The sequence below is a fragment of the Tympanuchus pallidicinctus genome, unplaced genomic scaffold (assembly GCF_026119805.1).
Source record: "Tympanuchus pallidicinctus isolate F22 unplaced genomic scaffold, pur_lepc_1.0 scaffold26, whole genome shotgun sequence".
Taxonomy (NCBI): Eukaryota; Metazoa; Chordata; class Aves; order Galliformes; family Phasianidae; genus Tympanuchus; species Tympanuchus pallidicinctus.
The window spans coordinates 10,025,106-10,045,808 of NW_026294743.1; the positions used below are offsets into that span (position 1 = coordinate 10,025,106).

Genomic DNA, 20,703 nt, shown 5'->3' on the forward strand with positions numbered 1-20,703 from the left:
ACTTGTGGGTCTTCTCTAAAAACTGATTTGTACCTGTTTTTAGCTGAATCTGAGAGTGGGCTTCACAGCCTGCAGCAAGAAAGGGAATATTTTGTCTTTGCAATATGAGTGTAATGGAAGTCTTGACCTAGTGCCATGAATAGCTGAGCCTTTGCTATCGCTAGGAGCTGCACCTTGGGTGACCCAATCTCTTGGCACTGCACTTTTAAGTTAGTAGCTCAGCCCCGTCTCCAGGCTGTCAATAAGATTTCATTCTTTGCTGAGTAATAGCAGAGAACAAAACTGCCTCGTTCGTTTCCTTGTGTCGCAAAGGCATCTGGTTTCTAGTATTTCTGGTAAATGCATGTTACTGTATTGTTATTATAGGTTTTATTCTCTGTGGTGTTGCTTCAGGTTTCCTTAGTATCAGTAAGGACTTTTTTTTTTTTCCTTGGGTGTCTGAAGTGAGAATTTCAGTGGGATAAGAGTAATGGCTTTTCATTTTAGTTGGTTGAAACTCATTGGTTACATTGGAAAAAGCCAGTACAATGAGATGTGGGTTATAAAGTATCTTGATAGGCAGCTGAGGGTTATTGGAGGAGGTGAGCAAGAGATAACTAGGATAAAATTCTATTAATGAAATTCATTTTTTTGAAGTAAATGATTATTTAAATATCGTATGTACGAAGTTTATCAGTGGATGACTAGAAAAAGTAACTATCAGAACAGGGTGTGCCTTGTTAGCTTTTGTGAATACTTAAGGGATACAGTCTTTGTTCAGGATGCTTTGAGATGCATCCCTCTGGGAAATACTGAAGTGTTGTGCCTGCGTCCTTGCCTGATGGACTTCAGAAATGGCTCCACTCCACTCCAGGCTATCATTTGACTGAAATGGAGATTTGGCTAATGTTAGGAATCATTTGGTTTCAAAAGTATGGTTTTAGATTTCTGTTACTTTGAACGAATTGGTTTGTTGATGTCATGAAGCATGTTTGATATCTAATGTATTGTTTTGTTGTTTTTTTTTATGGTAAGACCAAAATTGAACTTAATAATGAGCAAAGCTCAATTAAAGAGGAGTCAAGAAAACCTTTCGAAGGTATTTCGAAAGTTATAATGCTTTTCATTTTCTTTCTTTTCATTTTTAATACTACAGCTGGCATTTGCTTCTCATTTGCTGCTTATTAAATGAACGCGGTATCATCTAATATTGTCCAAAGCCTTTGTTCATTTCAGTCATTGGATTTACCATGGCAGTTACAGATATTTTCCACTGGTATATTCAAGGCTTTAAAATGATCACTTATGCGTGTGCCTCATTAGACAAAGGGCCACATGTAGAAGAAACAGGTTTTTCACACATTAGCAGGAGTTCCCTGTGATGTGGTCTTTATGTAGTGTCTTCTGTGAGAGAAGACGTTCATGTGTGTTTGCCATACCGAGTACCATATTGATAACTATGATAACCTGCTTGCAGAATTTATTAACAGAAAATGGCTCCAAGTTCATAGTGTAAATGGTTTTGAAATGGGCAGCCTTCATTAGTTTCCCACTGATTTGAAAAAAAAAAAAAAAAAAGGGAAAAAGGGAGAAACAATGAAAATGGGGAAAAAGGTTGTGAAAAGTCCTATAAAAATGACTATTTCCTGTGATTTTGTTTTTCAGTCCACGTTTCCTAGTGGCAGCTGTTTATGAGTGCATCCTCACAGTGTTAAGAGGATGTGATGCTTCTTTCTAGTCAGTGGCCTTGTTTATATCTTCAGTAGCAACTTCTAAATCTGTGTGATCTAAATCTGTGTGTAAATCTGGGCTGTGATCAATGGTTCTGTGTCAGGTGGAGGCCGGTTACAAGCGGTGTCCCTCAGGGGTCGGTCTTGGGACCGGTGCTCTTCAGCATCTTCATCAATGACAGATGATGGCATCGAGTGCAGCCTCAGCAAGTTTGCAGATGGCCCAAGCTGAGCGGTGCAGTCGATGCATTGGAGGGAAGGGAAGCATCCAGAGGGACCTGGGCAGGATGGAGAAGTGGCCATTTGAACCTAATGAGGTTCAACGAGGCCCCATCTGCAGCACTGTGCCCAGGCCTGGGGCCCCCAGCACAGGAATGGTGTGGAACTCTTGGAGCCAGTCTGGAGGAGGGCACTGAGATGGGCAGAGGGCTGAATCATCTCTCATATGAGGAAAGGCTGAGGGAACTGAGCTTGTTTAGCTTGGAGAAGAAAAGGCTCCAGGGAGACCTGACTTTGGCCTTTTAGTACTTGAAGGGAGAGTATGATCAGGCTGTTTACGAGGGTGGATAGTGATAAGACAAGAGGGAATGGTTTTAAACTGAGACAGGGGAGGTTTGGGTTAGATATGAGGAGAAAGTTTTTCACCCAGAGGGTGATGAGGCACTGGAACAGGTTGCCCAAGGAGGCTGTGGATGCCCCATCCCTGGAGGCATTCAAGGCCAGGCTGGATGTGGCTCTGGGCAGCCTGGTCTGCTGGTTGGTTGGTGACCCTGCACACAGCAGGGGGGTCTAAATGATCATTGTGCTCCTTTTCAACCCAGGCTGTTCTGTGGTTCTGTGATTGCTGGCTCATGTTGAATCTTTCATCAGCTGAACCCCCAAATCCTTCTACTCAGGGCTACTCTCAAAGCATTCTCCACCCTATCTGTATCTGTGCTTGGGTTACCCCTACCCAAGTGCAGGACCTTGTACGTGGCCTTCTTGAACTTCATGAGGTTGGCATGGGCCCACCACTCCAGCCTGTCCTGTTCCCCCTGGATAGCATCCCTTCCCTTCAGCTGCACTGCTCAGCTTGTTGTATTCTGCAAACCTGCTGAGTGTGCACTCGATCCAACTGTCAGTTTCCCCTGTCCAGCTTCAGATTTCTACTCAGCCCTGATACTGTCGTTGTGAGCTACTGGAAAACGACCTTATTTTCTTGGAGGTGGGTTTTCCTTTGTGTAGTGTAAGTGGTGTCACAGCCATTGCTACTGTGTGGAAATCACTCTTCTACTGTAATTTGAAGGATTGTTAAATTCAAGCTGCTCTTTAGGGATGTTGTTATCTTAAACTGACTTGTGAACAAGGACAAATTTTAGCCTGCAATGAACAAAAAATGTTCATGTGAAGATAACAATCTCAAGCATTTTGTTTTCTACTGTCTTGTTCTATCAACTAATTGCTTCCTGACCAGAGACTTCAGAGGTTTTTATAAGAGTTATTTTGTACCCTATATTCCTAGTGAGTCTTAGAACTGTTCTGCTGTGTGATAATGACTAAGGTGGTAAGTCATTTTACATTACAAAATAGCCTATTTAAAGGATGCTGTGAAGAAACTTGGAAAGGGGGCAAGCTAGTCAATCTCGCTTACTTTAATACAATCTTGAAAATGAATTTCAATGGCTGTTTTCATGCCAGAGATTGACAGATCTGACCTTCCTTAAATTAAAATTCTCAGTGACCACTTCTAACTGCCTTAAAAAAAAAAAAAAGCAGTTTTTTACTGAGACACTATGCTTGCTTTGTCTAAAAGTGTTCTTTGGTAGGATGGCTTCAGAAAGTGTAGTGGATAGCAGCTTTTTTCCTGATTGATGTAGGCAAGTGATGAAAAATCCTGCTCAGCAAAGACAAAGCAGATGAGCGGGAAAGCTTGCCTCTCTGAAGTGCGTATTGAAACTTAAAGAATGTGACTCCTCAGGTTGGTTTTTGTCCTAGTGCTGAAGTATTGGTGTAATCATAGAGCAAAGTAGTTTTCTTGTACTGTCCTCCTGCGGGAGTTCACAATAAAAACAATACTTTCCTATGTTATTGAAGAGTATTCAGCTTTTCATTGAATCTTGAAAGAAAATTAAATGTAGCAGTTTAACTCTGTGAAAGCAAATGTCCAGGTAAAGGTAAGATGGAAGTGTAATTAAGTTACTCTTGCAGTGTTTAGGAAGCCAATAATAGGCATGCGAACAAATAATGCAACTAAGTCTGATTTAGGTTGTGTATGAGGAAAAAATGTTTTTCTCAGAGCGGTGAGGCAGTGGCACGGGCTGCCCAAGGGGACGGTGGAGTCACCATGTCTGGAGGTGTTCAGGCACCATGGAGATGTGGTACTCAGTGACATGATTTAGTGGGCGGCGGGTTGGTGGTTGGACTGGGTGATCAGAGAGATCTCCATGCTTCATGGTTCTGTGATGTGTGGGGGCGAGTGTTTAAGGTGTACAATCTGCAGAAATATCCAGGCAGAGTTGCAGGGAGTTGTCTGACTGTTTATGTTAAAAGGTACTTTTACTTTAGCAAGTAATCTTCTAATGCATCCCCCTGCCCAAATTACCATTGTTATCTCTGACTCCATAGGAAAGTAACAGACTCTTGCAAGCAAAACTCTTGGTTACTTGACAGTAAACACCATATGATAACCTGAGTAGTTCCTACCTCAGTGTGCCCCTTCAGAAATTGCTAACAGATCTGATAATAACATTGCACCAGACCTGTCAGAAAAAGCTTGAGGAATGTGTTTTCTGTATCTGGGTCCCCTAAAATTTAAAATGAAACAACTCTGTTATGGCAGTAAACTCATGCGGTCTGGTCTTGCAGTGGTCATCTAAAAGTAACAAATATTTACAGTTATGTAAATACCAATAAAAACTAAATTGTATTAGAACTAAATATCCTTTTATTGAAGGGGTGGCTTAGCTTTTGGTGTATATTTGTAACGTTGGTGTAATAGTAACCTTCCTGTCTTTGACTTGTCATTTATAACACTTTGGAATTTTGTTTTTCTGGAGAAAATGAAGGGAAACGGAGAGAAAAAGGCTTGTGTATGTCAGCATGTGCAGTAGAATGCCTCTAGTGTGTGTTTCTATTTGTAATTACCTTATTTAATCAGAAAGGTTTTGCATTTGTTAAAGAAACAACCTTCTCTGTTTCCATCAGGCTTCCCAGGCATGTAGAGTTTCAGCCAGGGAATGTGCTTTGTTTTGAACTCAGTCAGCAGCCCTTAGAAAAACTGTTTAATTAACTTTTTGCCAATGTCAATATAATTCTATTATCCTCCGAAGGCCGGATGAGCTCCCTCTGGTGGCTCATTTGCATTGAAGTTCTTGGCTTTACTTACGGATCTGTTTACTCAGGCGAACAGGGCTGCTGACCCTATGTATCAGTCAGGCATCAGTTCCTCGTGGGCTTACTTTTTAATTGAAAAACATCAGTAATTTCCTTACATAATGAAACACCAGCATTTAAATTCGCAGCAGTTTCAATTTGTTAGCAAAGGAAATGAAGAGATAGTGGGTAAGAAAGTAAGCAAATAATACTGAATTTATCTCCTTCCAAGTATAAATAGCGTAGTAGGCAGCAATAATTTAGGAGTGGTACTGACTTATAATGGGTCTGTTCAGTCTTAAATTTATGAAGTATTTGGATATTAAAGACAGTTTTTCAAGAATATGAAGTCCATGTTTTAAAAATTATTTAATGCTGTACCTGAACTACAATGAGGTGGTGAACTGAATCTGTTTTAGAACTTGTTTAATCTGTTTCGTAGCATTAAAGAGAAGCATAACCCATCTCACTTGCATGCAGTTGTTTTAAGATGATGAAGCTAGGAGGTTTTGTGGGTCAGAAACACCAGTGAGTTCAAAGTGAATTTTCCACCTCTGTAATGTAAATTTCCACAGGTCTTTTTGAACTCCGTGCTGTTCTAATTTAATGGTGTCCTTATCATAATGGAATGAGCTATCCTCTCTCAGAAGCAGCAGGAGAAGCCTCAAAGCCAGACAACATGCAGGCTGGACATAAGGGTGAAAACTTCCTCGTATAGAAGATTTCTGTTATTGAACTATTTTCAATAAAAGCTGATTATGGAATAGAATATCAAAAACAGAAAGAGAAATGAGGCTTCTGTAATATGAATATTTAGTCAGAGTTAAAACTCTATCCAGGCATTTCTGAAGGAGGACTGGAGGAAGGGGCCGTTGCAAAGTGGGAACGGGGGAAATGACAGTATTTTTTAGTTTGTAACAAGTAACTATAAAATAAAGGAAGAAATGCAGAATAATAAGCAGTAAGCAACTGTGAGAAGTTGACAAAATATAAAAGGTGTTCTCAATGAATATTCTTTTGAATTTTATTATCTTGCATTTTCTTCAAGTCCTTGGAGCATTCCAGTACGTGAAGTTGACAAAGCAGCTAACGCTCAGCAAACGTGACAGATGGTATCTAAAAGTAAGCTTTTAATATTCACATAGTTGTCGCATCTAGATTTTCAAGGTCTTCCTACAGTGTGCTGGCCCTGTGTCAAGTGATGGCTTTGAATCTTGGCCAAGCACTTAAGTCCAGTCTTTCTGAGTAACGCCATTACTTTTGAGGTTGCTGGAGTCAGTTTCGCAGCGTTTCACCTACGACTGAGCAGATGGATTCCACTGATTGCTTCATTTCAGTGTTGCTGTCGTAACCATTGTTGACTGCTTTCTGAGAGCTGAATTACCTTTCACAAGAGTGTCATTAAGAAGTTACCTAATAAAGAACAAAAGCCAGTGCTAAGTGGCTAATAGTGTAAGTGGCAATGTCTGTATTTACTCTCTCCTCTTTAGTACCTCCAGGTTATTTTTTCTGTTATAAGCATAAGCCAACAACTCAGTAGGCACTTGCCAGACAGCTAGGCTCATGTGTGCAGCTGCACAGCATGACATGTGCAGTTCTACATGTTCACTGTGACAAAACCAGGAATGGTTTTGGTAATGGTTGTGTAATGTCATACACTGAGATTTCATGAAATAACAGCATCTTTATTTTTATACTGCTAAGGCTCACTATTGTTCCTAGGGAGAGCTGTGGTTGTGAGGGCAGTGTTGATCGCGAAGGTGAAGCTAACTGCACTGGAGCATCTATGGGCATAGAGATGAGTTTGCTGCTACAAGTTAGGTCTGTCTGTAGTGAGTTACCTGTGGTGAGTAACTGCACATCACTGCTGTGTAAGTAGCTTCTTGAGTGCTTCTTATTTTATGATGGACCTTGACTAAAGAAGTAGCCTGCCATTCAGACTACAGTTTTGTCATTTAACTACTTCTGTTTGTTTTCATAAGGTGTGGTTGCATACAGACAGATATCTCAAGTTGTCCCTGTACTCTGTGAAAGTTAAGCTGTTTAGACAGCTGGCACTTTGGAGTACTTCTGTGCAAGTCTTCTGCTGTTTCATTGGGGTCACTGTGCAGTGATGAGGGAATAGTGTGCTTTGTTTTAGTTACGTAAGATAAACTTAGTGCTAACTCTGTATTGGAGGCATCCACTTGAAAGATTTTTCTGTTTGACGGTACAAATCAGTTGTTGTTTTTAATTCTACTGTCAAGCAGGCACAAAAATAATTGATTTTAAGAGCCAGGGGCAGCATCTGATTCAATTTACCATTGTTCTGTCGTTTCATACCTCACTTTCATTAAATCTAACCCGTGGTTCTAGCCCAGGTAAACTTTTTGATACTTCAGTTACAGCGTGCTTACGGAGCATTTTGGAATCAGAGGCATCCCAGAAACTTACCAAGACTGCTGAATACAGTGTCTTTTGAGGAGCCTCAAAATTGATGTGCATATTGCTTTTAGTACGTTTTTGGTGTATTGCTATTAACTGGAAAGATTTCTGCAGCGAGTCCTGTCAGTTTGTTGAATGGTGTTCCTGTACCGTGTTGCCTTACGTTTTACATTATTTTCCATAACTACTGTACGTACTTAAAGAAAAAATGTAAATGATGAATATATTTGCAGCCACGAGCCTGACAAGTAGAAATGTAGGAGTCTGTGAAAGATGAACATCCAGAACTTGTTCCCTGCAAAGCAGCAGAGATGGGACAATCTCAGCTGCTCCTTTTGATATTAACATTTGGAGTCATGTATTTTCTGTGCTGGTGTGTGAGAGCAATTGGTAGGCAGTACCTGTGGTAGTCTGTGACTTGAGGGAGGTTGATATGCTATGATATGTTACTGAAGATGTGTTACTTGAAGTGAATGTCATTTGAAGGTGTCTGCTTAGCAGTGGTAGAAGGCAAAGACAACAGTGAATCTCAGTGCAGCTTTTGTCCCTAATTCCACTCGTTTATGGCCCCTCTCTTTTGATACTGCTTACTGCCATATACATTTTTATTTCCCTTAGTGTAATCTACAGTGTAATTTGAACGGTTCCTGGTCGTAATTACCAAAGTAAAATAAATGAATGCGTGCACCTCTTAAAATCCGAAGTCATCTGCAGCCCTTCAGGACCAAAGGTGTGTAAATCTTTATGAAAGTCATGGGGTACCACCAGTGCTTTGGTGCAGGCACATAATGAACATCTAATGTAAGTTTTCTAAGTGCATTTATACTCTTGTTCTCAAACTTATTTACAGGAAACTGCACTGATAGAGTAACTTTTAATTGCTGGAAGTCTAACATCAGATAGATTTCACCCTGGTAGCAGTCGGCTGTTTGCTTCAACAGACTTTTGTTAATGATGCAGTCTCTTCTCAGCTATTCTTTCTTGATTTGCTTTTTGTAATTTGTGTCCATTTTTGCTGTGTTCTTCTTTGTTGAAGAAAAAGATGCTTAGTAATGCTGGTAGTGAAATTGATTGATGTATAGTTATGTGCAGTACCGTACGTACTAACACAGAAAAAGTACCCAATCTCATTGGTCTGTTTCAATGAATTGCTTCTTCAATACTTCCAGTACATGCATATTTATACTGCATCAAGTGTTACTTGCCAGCACTTAATTCAGTTGTGAGCCCAAAGGTGGACTGGAGGGGGAGGCTGCGTAGGGGTCTGGTAACACGGTGGCTACATTCAAGTCTAGGCATATCAGCTCAATGTGGTGACTTCTGATAAGACATCTCGCAACCATTTGATGTTTAATTTGCAAAGAAGACGATTTCTATTCACCTCGTTTAAACAACTTCTAAATTGTGCTTTTTATGAGGCTTCACTTGAATAAGAGTTCTGCTTGAAGCTGTTATTCCTGAGGCATCTCTGCTGGAAGCCTGCGCGCAGTGTGATGGTTAAGGCATACTGGTCAGATGGGAGAGAAGAACAAGTCTTCCCGCTCAGGAAAATCAGAATAATTAAAAATAATCTCCTCAGTTATATTTCACTAAAGATATCTTTCATGTTTGCCTTAATTCCAGGATTAACTTTGCTCTGCAGTAGGTTTTAACTTCTGTTTTCATTCTTCTTAACTCTGAGAGATGGGAGAAGATCTAAGGCAATTTTTCACTGATCTAAAAATTTCATTTGGTTCTGATGGGATGTAATTTGAAGATGCTGTGAGGCCCAAGGGGTTGGTTTACACTGGTGTTGTTTTGTCTGTTTTAGATACCTGCTGCCTGCATTCTTAATCTAGGTGATAGAAACTCTTGCTCATGGCAGAACTTCATTTTGGGTGATCGTTATCTAGTGTGGGTATCCACTTCCACAGTACTGTGATGGTCAGACTTGCTCCTCTAGGGTGCAAATGTAGGACAGACTGAAAGGTACAACAGGTACCCTGAGTAAGATTTTCTGAAAAAGATGAGATTCTGTTCTTTCTCTTTTTAAAACTTAATGTGAGAGAAATTGCTGTTTTGAGGGAGGGGGAACCACACTAATTATTTGTGAGTGAAAGCGGTCTCCTTTCTGTCTTTTTTTTTCCAGTATAACAGTAAATTTTAAACTGATCATGCAGGTAGAGATTACAGAATTCTGAGTTTTCTATAGAACAGAAAAGAAAAATATTCTGTTTAGAGAATGCTACTGGAAATACTTACATTTCTGTGGGTTTAGTAATAAATACATGTGTATGATCCCATTCTGGTATGCAAGCTTTATTTGTAGCTGTGTGCTGATAGAGTGCTGTTAGATGGAAGACTGTAGACAAGGTTCTTTTTTGGTAGGATCTATCTACAGATTCTTAATGTGCCTCTTCTGCCAGACTATCATTTGCTGGTTGGACTGCATGATGGTGGTGGGCTTTTCCAGCCGTAATAATTCGATGTTAGTGGACACTGATGGCACTGGAGGTAGAGACTAGCAGTCAGATGGGGTGTGTGAAGAACTCTGTAACATGCTTGGAAGCCTTTGAGGGAGCGTGATCTCCCCAGTGAGGTATTAAAGGCAGTGCACTGTACATGGTGTGACTTCTCTGCACTGTTTCTGAGGACATTGCATCTTATTACAGTAGTTTGTAAGTTTCAGTCTTCTCTTACATCTTGCGTTCATAGCCAGTGTTCATTTTTGATTAATTATATGGTGTCTACCGTACCAACATCTAAGGACTGTTATGTCTACAATTTTTTCTCTAATTCAGCATAAATTTTGGCTTAAAGGTCATATGGAGACTTAGTGATTACAGATTCCTTCTCTCCTTGTTCCTTGTGTCACCGAGATTTGACCGTGAGTCACAACTGATCAGATTCTCTTCTTAATGCATTGTAGCACCGTTGTGTGAATGGGTACAGTGAGAAGATTCTGATTGAATTAGAAATAAACTGCCTGTGTAGGACTTGCCTTGTAGTCTGGTTTTGTCTGATTCTTACAGAATTGAGGGTTGTTGTGTTGCTTCTTTTTTTTTTTGTGCAAGTCAAATCAGTTACTAATGATAGTCACACAGTCCTTTGAGTGAGGCAGAGCTCCGGCACTCTGACTCATTGGGCATTATATTTGCTGGAAATTGTGGTGTTTAGATAGAGTACCCAGATGGTCATCATAGGAAATGAGTGCAAGTTGCCATCGTTTTTCAAAAGGCAAGATGTGTGAGGAGCAGCTCTGAGTTGGCTTGGGTTTGCTCAGCCCAGGGCAGAGGAGCTCTGGTGGCTGCACAGGGAGTAGATGGGCAGCACTGGGCTCTGCTCTCTGGTGACATTGACAGCACCTGAGGGAATGGCATGGAGCTGCATCAGGGGACTATCGGGCTGCGTGATAGGAAAATCCTATGTGTATTAACATCTGATGCAAGGGCTTTGGGTTTTCTGATTCTTTGTGGTGCACATGAAGAAGCAGAGATTTAACACAAAACTGGAGTGTTGAACGGAAAAAATGATCCTGGCCCCAGCTCTGCACTGACTTTTATGATATGCTTTTGGATGTGTCCCGTGTCTTCCAACAGCTTTCTTCATCTGGAAGCAGTGGTGATCTTCACATTTATACATAAAGCGGTTGGCAGCCTGGTTGTTTTGGGCTTGTTTTAACACTCAGCATGAGAGTCTTCTGGGTGGCAAGTAAAGTACTTGGCATATGAACAGCATGGTCAGTGTCATGTTAACTTCTTGAGATCTTGGCATGGTGAGCAAAGGTAACTAATGAAGCAGTTAAGCAGAATGCAAGCATGGATTTGCTCAATCAAAAGGCCTATTCCTGCCTCTAGGTCAGATGTATTTTTTCTATATCTGTTAATGGCATAGTTAGGTTCATTGGGAGGGAAAGGGGCCACGAGACTTAATAATTTCAAAAAGGACTAAGCACATCACACCCTTTAAGGTCTTTATTCTGACTAACTCAGAAAGACATAGATGAGATTACAGAGATTACTGGCTAACCTACAAATCTGATTTGAACCTCACGTTTAGATGATTTAAAATGGAGAATTTTTGGCACAGTATTAAAAGGCACGTTGACTTTGTAAAACTTTGCTAGATGTGGAAATACACTGACAGAAAGCTCGTTTTGATACCTGAAGGTGCTTAGTTTTCTACCAGTGATTTTATCACAGAGGTTGGTGATCAGCGTGACAAAGCAGAGCCAGGTTTGAGGATTCTTAATCCGCTTGTTCCTCTGGAGGAAAGAAAGGAGTTTGTAGCTTTAAAACTTTTTGTTGAGCTAAGGAGAAGTTTCATGTACATTATAGTGCAGTCTCAGATTAATAGTTAAACATTATCAGGCTGGGGTATGACATTTGCTGTTCTGGTATGCTTTCAAAGGTACAGTTGCTTTGAGAAGTGGGTACTCCTATTTTCTTCCACCCTGATGTATATTTAAAATTCAGAAAAATCTCCCTGTGCCAGCATGCATTCAGACTAACTTGGATGTTAACTGCAGATCAGTGTCATTAATATGAATATATACGTCAGCAGTGCTTTAAATTCTCCCTGTGTTGTTCTGTAAGAAAAAACGAAGCTGTATATATGCAGTAATTGTGAGAATTAAAAATCTTAGAATCGCTCAGGTTGAAAAAGACCTTAAAGATCATCGAGTCCAACCACAGCCCAACCATCCAACAGCCCTCTGCTAAATCATGTCCCTGAGCACCACATCCAAATGGCTTTTAGACACAGCCAGGGATGGTGACTCAACCATGCAAATGCAACTGTGTAAAGCTGGATGTGAAGATGATTTATTCCAAGTCAGAGTCATACTTTTTTCTTAATTGACAACGTATTAAAACATTGCTGGTGTTTACTCTATTTTATTTTTTCTTGCTTTCATTCCTGTATTGTTTACACAGTGCCATGGATTGGATTTCTGATCTCAAATATATCTTCACTTTTTCTAAAATTAGACCAGTTTTGTGTGAATTTGTAGTTTTTATTAAGACTAATTGATATTTTAAGCGGCCCAAATGTTATATCTTTTTTTCCTTTCCTCTTATCTGTTTTTGTAATGCTGCATCTTGGATATTCTTTTCTTGTGTATTTTGAGGGCAAGGGAGGTGATGAATTGGTTTTTCAAGGGTTTTGCTTTTTATAGGAGAGAGCTGAAACTGTTGGATGGGTGAAGTTCATGTAAACTAAGTGTTCAGTGCAGGTGACTGCTGTAAAGATGCAGTCTGCCTTTGGCTTGCTCCTGCGGATGTCTCAGGAAAACAAGAGCCCAGCGAAGGGTTAACATTTTACTATCAGCTTCAGAAAGGCACATTTGCAATTGCTCCCAGTCTTGTCTTCATTTTTACACCTCATTCACTCACCGCTGCTCTTCACTTGAAGGCAGATCCTTTGACCTAAGCAGATTATTGTGGACGCATGAAGGACACAGCAAGCTCCCCGTGCTTTTTGAAGGAGGAGATTTTGGCTCCAAAATAGGGCACTAAGCTTTTCAGCCTTATGCTGCTTTACCCAGTCAGCACAACTGCGTTGCCTCTGGGTGCTTAGTGGACTCCTGTGGAATCAGATGGGAAACAAAAGCAGAAGTGGCGGCCGCTGCAAATGTGGGAGCGTGTGCCATTAAAGGGAAGCGATCGCTAATAAGGGCCTGCGAGACCTAGGTTTCCTTGGTTTCCATGACAGTTATTAGGTAACACAGAAATTGAATTGTCTCCCACAATGCTTTTGAGGGCTAGGGGGGAAAGGGGTGCTCTGGGGACATGGCAGAGGAGTTACGACTTGCAGCAGCTCATCACTCTGAGTATGTGGAACTCTGGATTATTGCACCTTGCTGCTCAGCTTGCTGTTTCTCGTTTGTCTTTTCAGTTTGCTTTGCTTCCCATTTTTTGAAGGAAGACCCTGGCATATGCTACACAGTTTCTCAAATAATATTTTCCCGTTTTTATTTAGAGCTGAGCTTGGCAAAGCAAGGATATGAACAATTACACAGGTGGGCTACTCAGGGGGAGTGAAGATATAAGGCATCCAATCAGGCACTGGCAACCTGCAGCACTGTAGAAATGCCTCTCCAACAGATTTCTGTAGTTCCGGCGCGGGAGACTGCCAGCAATGGGAGAAGTTCAATGGGCAGAAACAAAGAGAAGAGCAAGGAAGTCGAGGTAAGAAGGAGGCTTTGCTTTGGTACGGTACAACTGGTCTGCCTTTTGTAGCCAGTGTTTGTGGCTGCTCAGCAGGATGCTCTGTGCTGTAGCTTTACCCAGTGCAAATGATTGCAGCCTGCTTTAGCACGCTGAAGCAAACTCCTCTGAGAACATTGCAGCTTTATGAGGGGAAAAAAAAGAGCGCGCTGGAAGAAAATAAAAGTAGTTACAAACTGCATTGGGGAGTGGGGAGGTTTTAACATTTTCATTTCTGAGCATGCAGTCCACTACTGCTGACAGGCATGGTTCCTTAAAGGTTTCAAGTAGCAGTTGCTTTATTGTGGTTTAGATGAAAAAATAGCTTTAGTAAGATTCCTATCTCCATTTAAAAACAGAAAGGTGCTGTGTTAAAGCCTGCCTTTCTGATGTGCAGGTGTTATTCATAGCAAACGTAGGCATGAGCTCAGCAACTTACTCTTTATTATCGTTTAGAAAGCGTCAGTGTTTTTTGATTCATAAACATACGAGTGTTCCTTCAGTAAGTGTTTTGTGTTGTTCCAATTAAGAAGAAATTGTAGCCTCATATTACACTACTGGTGCCATTTTCTAATGGTGCTTTCATAGATGGAAATCATTTTTCTCTGCATAGATAGACCAAAAAGATTTTCCAACTAAACCAGACATTCCTCCCCACCCCCAAAAGAAACAAGCAGCCTGTTACTATATGTAGCAGTAGATGTACATATCAGACATCTGCTGGTACTTCTCTGGTTGTTTTTTGTTGTTTTTTTTTTTCCCTGTTGCTGTATGGGAAGTAAAGAACTGTTGGAAAAAAAAGTCATGTCTTTTCAGTATTATCTGTGTGATAAGGTAGTAAGCTGTATGCCTGTGTTTTCGCTTGTTTTGTGGTGTGTTTGACCTAGTTTTCAGGAAATTGTTAAGTTCAACACATGATTGATACTCCTTGCATGTTTGATTGTAGAAAAATGTTGGTAAGCTTGCAGACTTGTCATGTAGCATGCCTTTTTTTGCTCAGTATCTGACTCCTACAAGTTCATGGATTGTGGTTATGCTGCCTTTGAACACCTATACGCATCGTCCTTCTCTGGAAGGAGCCCCAGTTACTTACTGGTAGTACTGATATCAGAGTGAATCATGTCTAGATATCTCTGTTCTGAAACAGAAAGCTTGTGCTTTGTTATTTTTGTTTTTTGTTTTTCTTCTAGTGATTGGTTGAGGGTCAGGGTTCAGGTGGAAACTGCTTTGTACTAAGACTTGACATTTGAAAAACAGAAGCATAAAACAGCCTTGAAAATGTATGTAAAAATGTAAAACATGCCTGTGGCTATAAATTGTTTAATTGCATTGTGGTTTTGGCTTTGTCATTAGACTCATCGGAGGAATACTTGGAACATGTGTACAGATTAGATGTGTGGTAGTTAAAGGGGGAATTATGGAGCTTCTGAATGAGAAGAATAATGTCATGTGCTTTTATTCTTCTTTTTTTTTTTTCACTCGAGGGCTGGGTTGCAAGATTTCATTAGTACTTAAATATCTGAGGAAAACAAGAGACTTTTCTTGAATTTTTATAACTCATACAGCAAAAAATAACAAAATGACCTGGTTGGTTAAGCTCACGAAAATTTTCTTTCTTTCAGAAGAAAAATATTAAATAGGAAAAAAAAAAAATCCAGCTTGCAGTTTGCCAAACTGCCCTCTGCTGGCAGAGCTGGATCCTACTGCACAGATCCGTGCTTCTCCCTTATGGCTGTCATTGACACGGAGTGGTGGACGTGGTAACTCAAGTATTGTACTGTTTTTCATATCACAGCTCCATCTCAAGTAAATCATGAAGATTAAGTTTGTTTTGTGGATGTGCTTTGGGAGCCTCAAGCCTGTTGAAGTAGTCTTCTATCCCTGCCTTTCCTGCACGGAGTGGTTCTCACAAAGGGGAACTTTGTTGCTTATACACAGTGTTTCTTTGTGTTGCTGGGTTTACTGCTTTTCAGTTGCTCTGTGTTCATGGGAGTCACTGATACTGTTTGTGTGAGTACCTGCTTCCTCTGCCTTTCCACTGGTAGGGATCTTGAAGTGAAAAAGCTAGAGGAAGAAGTTAAACAATCATCCTGCGGTGATGAGGGCATCAACATGTGGAAAGCTGAAGTACTTTCCAGTTGCTAGGATAGCAGTTCTTAGGATTGTGTGTCAACTGCTGTTCTTGCTTGGGAATTTTACATGAGATGTCCTTACAACAGTGTTCACTGTGAACAAGTGTTCATCTTCTGCCTCATTGCAAAGCTCTGTGGAGAGAATGGTTCACCAGGTTCTCAGTGAATTACGTAGATTTGGCTGACTTAAGAACTTCTGTTGCATACGATTCACGATGCAGCTCATTTTATAAAGCTCTTCTGTGCTTCTAGTTGCTTGCAGACATGCTTTATCTGAAAGATTTTGTAAGGCACCTCGCTCGCTTAATAAGGACTGCCGAAGTTGTAGGATGCTAAGTGCAGTATCTGTTATGGGCCTCTTCATTATTAATTATGGGCCATAGGTGCCTATAATGGAAAAATGACAAAAGTTAGGAGTACCAACATGATAATGATGGCTAGGGGGAACTTTTAAAAGAAATTCTTTTGTACTACATCCCTTGCTTGAGAAAAAACTTCTCTGCAGTCAATTCCTGTAATTTTTAGGTGACTTGCCTCCTCAGTAATTACTGAAGTTGTAGTTAACGAGAGTTTGTGCAACAGATGCAACTAGGAAGCTGCAAGTGTAATCTAATGACAGGTAGCACTGCAAATGGCAAAGTGTTTTTTGACTTGTGACAGCAGCACTGCACTGTAAATCCATATGCAGATGCAGTATGTTTGTTTCGATGGCTCTAGGAAGGCTTACACTCATTAATGCTGATAGACTTGGCCACAGCGAGTAACTGAACAAGTTGTCTTGTTCTTTATTAATCTTACTCTTTATTAATGCTGTTGGAAAAGATTGTTGCAGTAAGGAAGACTGAAGTGTAGAATATTGGATTCACACCATGATGTGGACTTCTCTGGGATTCAGCAGCTAATTCAACTTCAGTATTTGAGAAAAGTCATAGATGTACATCGAAACTTGTGGTTATGTTTCTGTGATGGAAAAATGCCCGCTTTGGTTTCTGTTTTCAGAAGAGTTTGTTACTAAAACTTTTAATCTAAGTGAATTAAGTCTGTGACCTAGAAATCAGGACTCTAAATCTTGTAGTTCTTGAAGATATTGACTCGATTGCATTGGGACTACATCAATGAGCGTTCCCCATTTTGTATTTGTATAACGTTTAAACAGTTTTTCTGGACCTGATTTTCTTTATTCTGGTAACAAAGAAGAAAGGCAGTGCCTACGTTTCTTGAATAAACCAGATTTGATTTGTTGGTGATGTACACTGCTTCATAGTACAGCCTGTTTACGTTGTCTCCTGTACGCAGATGGATTATTATTTTAAGGCAAGGCCAAGCACACAAAGTTGTCATACATAAAAAATTGGACAGGATAGGTGAGTAAAGATGGGTGAGCTCAAGAAACACTAACTTTAAAACCTACCGTAACCACTGTGCAAAAAACAAATGTGTGCTCAGACTGGTAGCACTACGTTTATACAAGCACAGTTACACAACCTTTTAGAAAGGATTAACATAATTGTGATTAATTAACGTAATTATGATTGTGATCATATAATATGATAACATCATTGACATGATTTTTTTTTCTTCTCGTGCCTACTACGTTCCTCTATTCTTAATATATTGTTGTTCTGACAGAGGTGATGATGCATATTATTTTCCTTCATAGAACCTCATAGCGTGTAATAAAATACAAGGAGGAATTTTCTCCAATATGCATAACTGAGTGCTGCTGCATTCGTTTGTGAATGTGTCTACTCAAACATCTTTCCTTTCAGACCCCCAACCCAATGTTTATCATACTTTAAATTTAATTCTGCAGACTGCATAGCTTTGTGATATGGAAGAGACACGGGACTATACTTTCTTTTTCAGCAATGATTTCACATTCTGCCATTTGCAAGGCAGAAAGGCTGCAACTTTTGAGGCCGTAATTATTGTCAAAGTAATACGTGGACATTTAGGGAGACAGTACAGTGCATTAGATTTGAATCTGCTATTTTTTCTGTGATGTTTGTGCCTTAAAAAACAAAAAAACCCAAACATTTGAATTTGTTTCTGAATGTGATGTATATCTATTTATTGTGGAGGTTGCTTTGTTTTTGGAAACATCTTCAAGTCAGAAAGCAAGCTGACACCTAATGGTGATTTCAAATGCCATAGTATTGTAGCTGCTACCATTTACTTCAAATGCCAGACTAGAGTTAAAGCTAATATTTTCCCTAGAGCTTATAAATAGGTTAAGAGATATTGCCATGATTTTGAGGGACAGGTGGTAGCTCAGTGTTCTTAATAGGAATATATTTTTTTAGTATGTACCCTCATGTGATGCTTGCTTAACTTAAAGCAGATGTAATGATGGTAGCATTTTTCAAGGCATTTTCCTGTGTGTTACAAGAAAATACTTACATATTCCTGTGAAATTATTTTCATGGCAATTGTGAAGCACAGAGGCTTTTGATTCTTGAAACCTGTCTGTAATTGGAGACAAATATTATAGTTTTACATGTCTGCCTTTTGTTTTATTGCCTTATAACCTAAAGTCCAGCAACACGTTGGATTTTTTAGGTAGGGAGGCACAGTATTTAGTGTAGTTAAACTTGTAAATGGCTTTGATCACTTTATCAGAATGTGAAATCTAAGTGATTTACCAAAATTTCACTGATAGCAGTGCTATTCAGAGATATTTTGGTTCATTTTCTTTTATGCATGTCTTGGGGACACAGGATAAATGTCTTGTAATTCCAGGAAATTAACATGATGATTTTTGTTACAGATAACAGATGTTTGTGGTTTTGGTGATGAGTGTCTTGCATTCTGCTCTTTAATTTTCATAATTATAATTTAGCAGTTGAATAGATACGGCCACCTATTACCTAACACACAGAAATGCTGTTACAGGAAGCGTAAGGAGGTTTGTTTCCAAGTATAGCTGTGTCTAAAGCTGTGGAATTCCCTTCTTTAGGAGGTTTATCATACAACTAGAGATGTTGAGGAAAATGGGGAGGCAGAGGTTGAACTCCAGCATATGAGTTTGCTTACTGACACCTGCTTTGACACATGTTGCTTTTTCTTCAACATATATAACGCAGTTATTGCTCGTGATGTTGTTAAATGCACTATGTGACAAAATCTCTGACCATGTATATGTCAGTGTTTAGTGGTATTCTCAAAAGACATAGGATGTTATTCTTTTCTTGATGTGACCACTGTTTGGACAGCCATACTCTGCTTGCGTGGAAATCCACCTGTATCTGCAGCTATAGGGCACTTAATGCTTGCTGGTGCTGTGTTTCTATAATGCTGTGATGATAAATCATTGCTGGCTTTGACAGATGGAAATGTTTCCAGAAGGTATAGCTGTAAGTCTATCTGCGAGGTCCTTAAGATGCTTTAAAAAAGAAATTAGCAAGTCTTCTGACTCCTGTTCAGGAACTGTTACTACTTTGAACTGGCAGTTTCATGACAGTGACAGAAAAGGGAGGTGTTACTTAACCCAGGCTAGGTTTGTTCTACTAATTTGGGATCCTTTTAATCTTTTTGAAATTTCTTGTGAGTAAATCCCATTTCTCCTGTTATCAATAAGAAATAAGGAGTTTTGGTGGTGTGCTTATATTAGCTTCCTGTAAGACACTGCCTGTTCTTTACAGGCTGCTCTTCCTGATAAGATTACATAAATGATGCTGATTGCTTAGCATGATTGTCAGGCATCTTATGAAAAGAAGATGGTAAAAGCATATTTCAGCAACTAGAGTTGCTGTGTATTGACTGTGTGTCAAATTGCAGTATTGATTTTAAAATTGGTCTTCTCACTGATAAAGGATTTGAAGCTTAAGATTCCCTATCTCCTTAACTTGCTTCCTGTACGTTTATGGACAGTGCTTAGGATCTGCTGACACACGTGTTCTGGTGCTGATGAATTCTGTCTATAAGAGAGTTTGATGTTCACGATTCTTTTTATCTTGGAAATTCCGAGTTCCAGTAAATAGAAAATTGCAGGCAGTGAGTGCACTTTCCCTCTCCTACTCAAAAATAGTTTTTACTTGAAAATAGCAGGCTTCACTTTTCGTTTCAATTGGATTTCCTTCTAACGTTAGTTGGAGATTTTATGAAGGGAGCATTTGCCGTATTAAAAAGTTAATGTAACTTTTTCTCTCCTAAATAGTTGTTGTTGTTGTTTTTTAAAGAAATAAATACAAAACCTTAGCAAACCAACCAGATTTTAAAAAAAAATGGACATCATTTCCAATTAGCTGTTGTTGTCCTGTCTTCAGATATGACTTCCATTCACTTGAATTTCATGACTGGCTTAGATGCTGAATTATGTTGAAGTAGTGATTGTGATTGAGACAGTTTACTGAATAGATTCTAGTTCCTAGACCTGGTAGCTGAATGGGGTTATCTGGAACTGGAAACAAATCAGGAAGCAAAAACACTGATAATTTGCTCCACGTACCATTCATACTGACTTGTATCATGAGCTGTTGCATATGATGCAGTTCATCAAGTTATCTGGGATAGGGCTTAATCATCTATAAAGTGTGTTCCAAGACTCCTTTAGAGGAGCACTCTCAAATCTAAAGAGCATTTGAGCACACATCTCTTGTTCTCATGTATAGCCACAAAAACTTGTTCTCATTAAAGACAACTCGCTGATGGGGAGATTCAGATGACTTCAGTTATTCATTTACTTAAGGAACATCAGGCAGGCTGAGAGACTGTGGGTGTACTCACACCTTAGCAAAACATGTGATGCCAGTTCTACAGGTATATCCATTTTGTCTAAGTCTTGCTGTCTGGACAAAGTTGACCAGCTGTACAGACTGGAGCTTAAGTAAGTGTAGAAACATGAGACTAAAAGCAATACAGTTAAAACAATTCTGTTAGAACAGTAATTAGAAAAATGTCTCT

At 39.7% G+C, this 20,703-nt stretch overlaps 1 protein-coding gene across 15 annotated transcripts in view; it reads left to right on the forward strand.

Annotated features, from left to right (window-relative positions):
- MARCHF1 (membrane associated ring-CH-type finger 1) overlaps nucleotides 1-20,703 on the forward strand; it is a 271,534-nt gene that overhangs the window by 137,045 nt on the left and 113,786 nt on the right. The window contains exon 1 of one of the 15 annotated variants that reach the window (XM_052690303.1): nucleotides 13,443-13,651. The exons of 12 other annotated variants lie outside the window; for them this stretch is intronic. In XM_052690303.1, coding sequence (XP_052546263.1) covers nucleotides 13,553-13,651 — 99 coding nt within the window. In that variant the 5' untranslated portion in view covers nucleotides 13,443-13,552. Of the gene's footprint in view, nucleotides 1-13,442; nucleotides 13,652-20,703 lie in introns of those variants that run through there. 2 more of the 15 variants (XM_052690312.1, XM_052690302.1) reach the window with 2 other exon arrangements.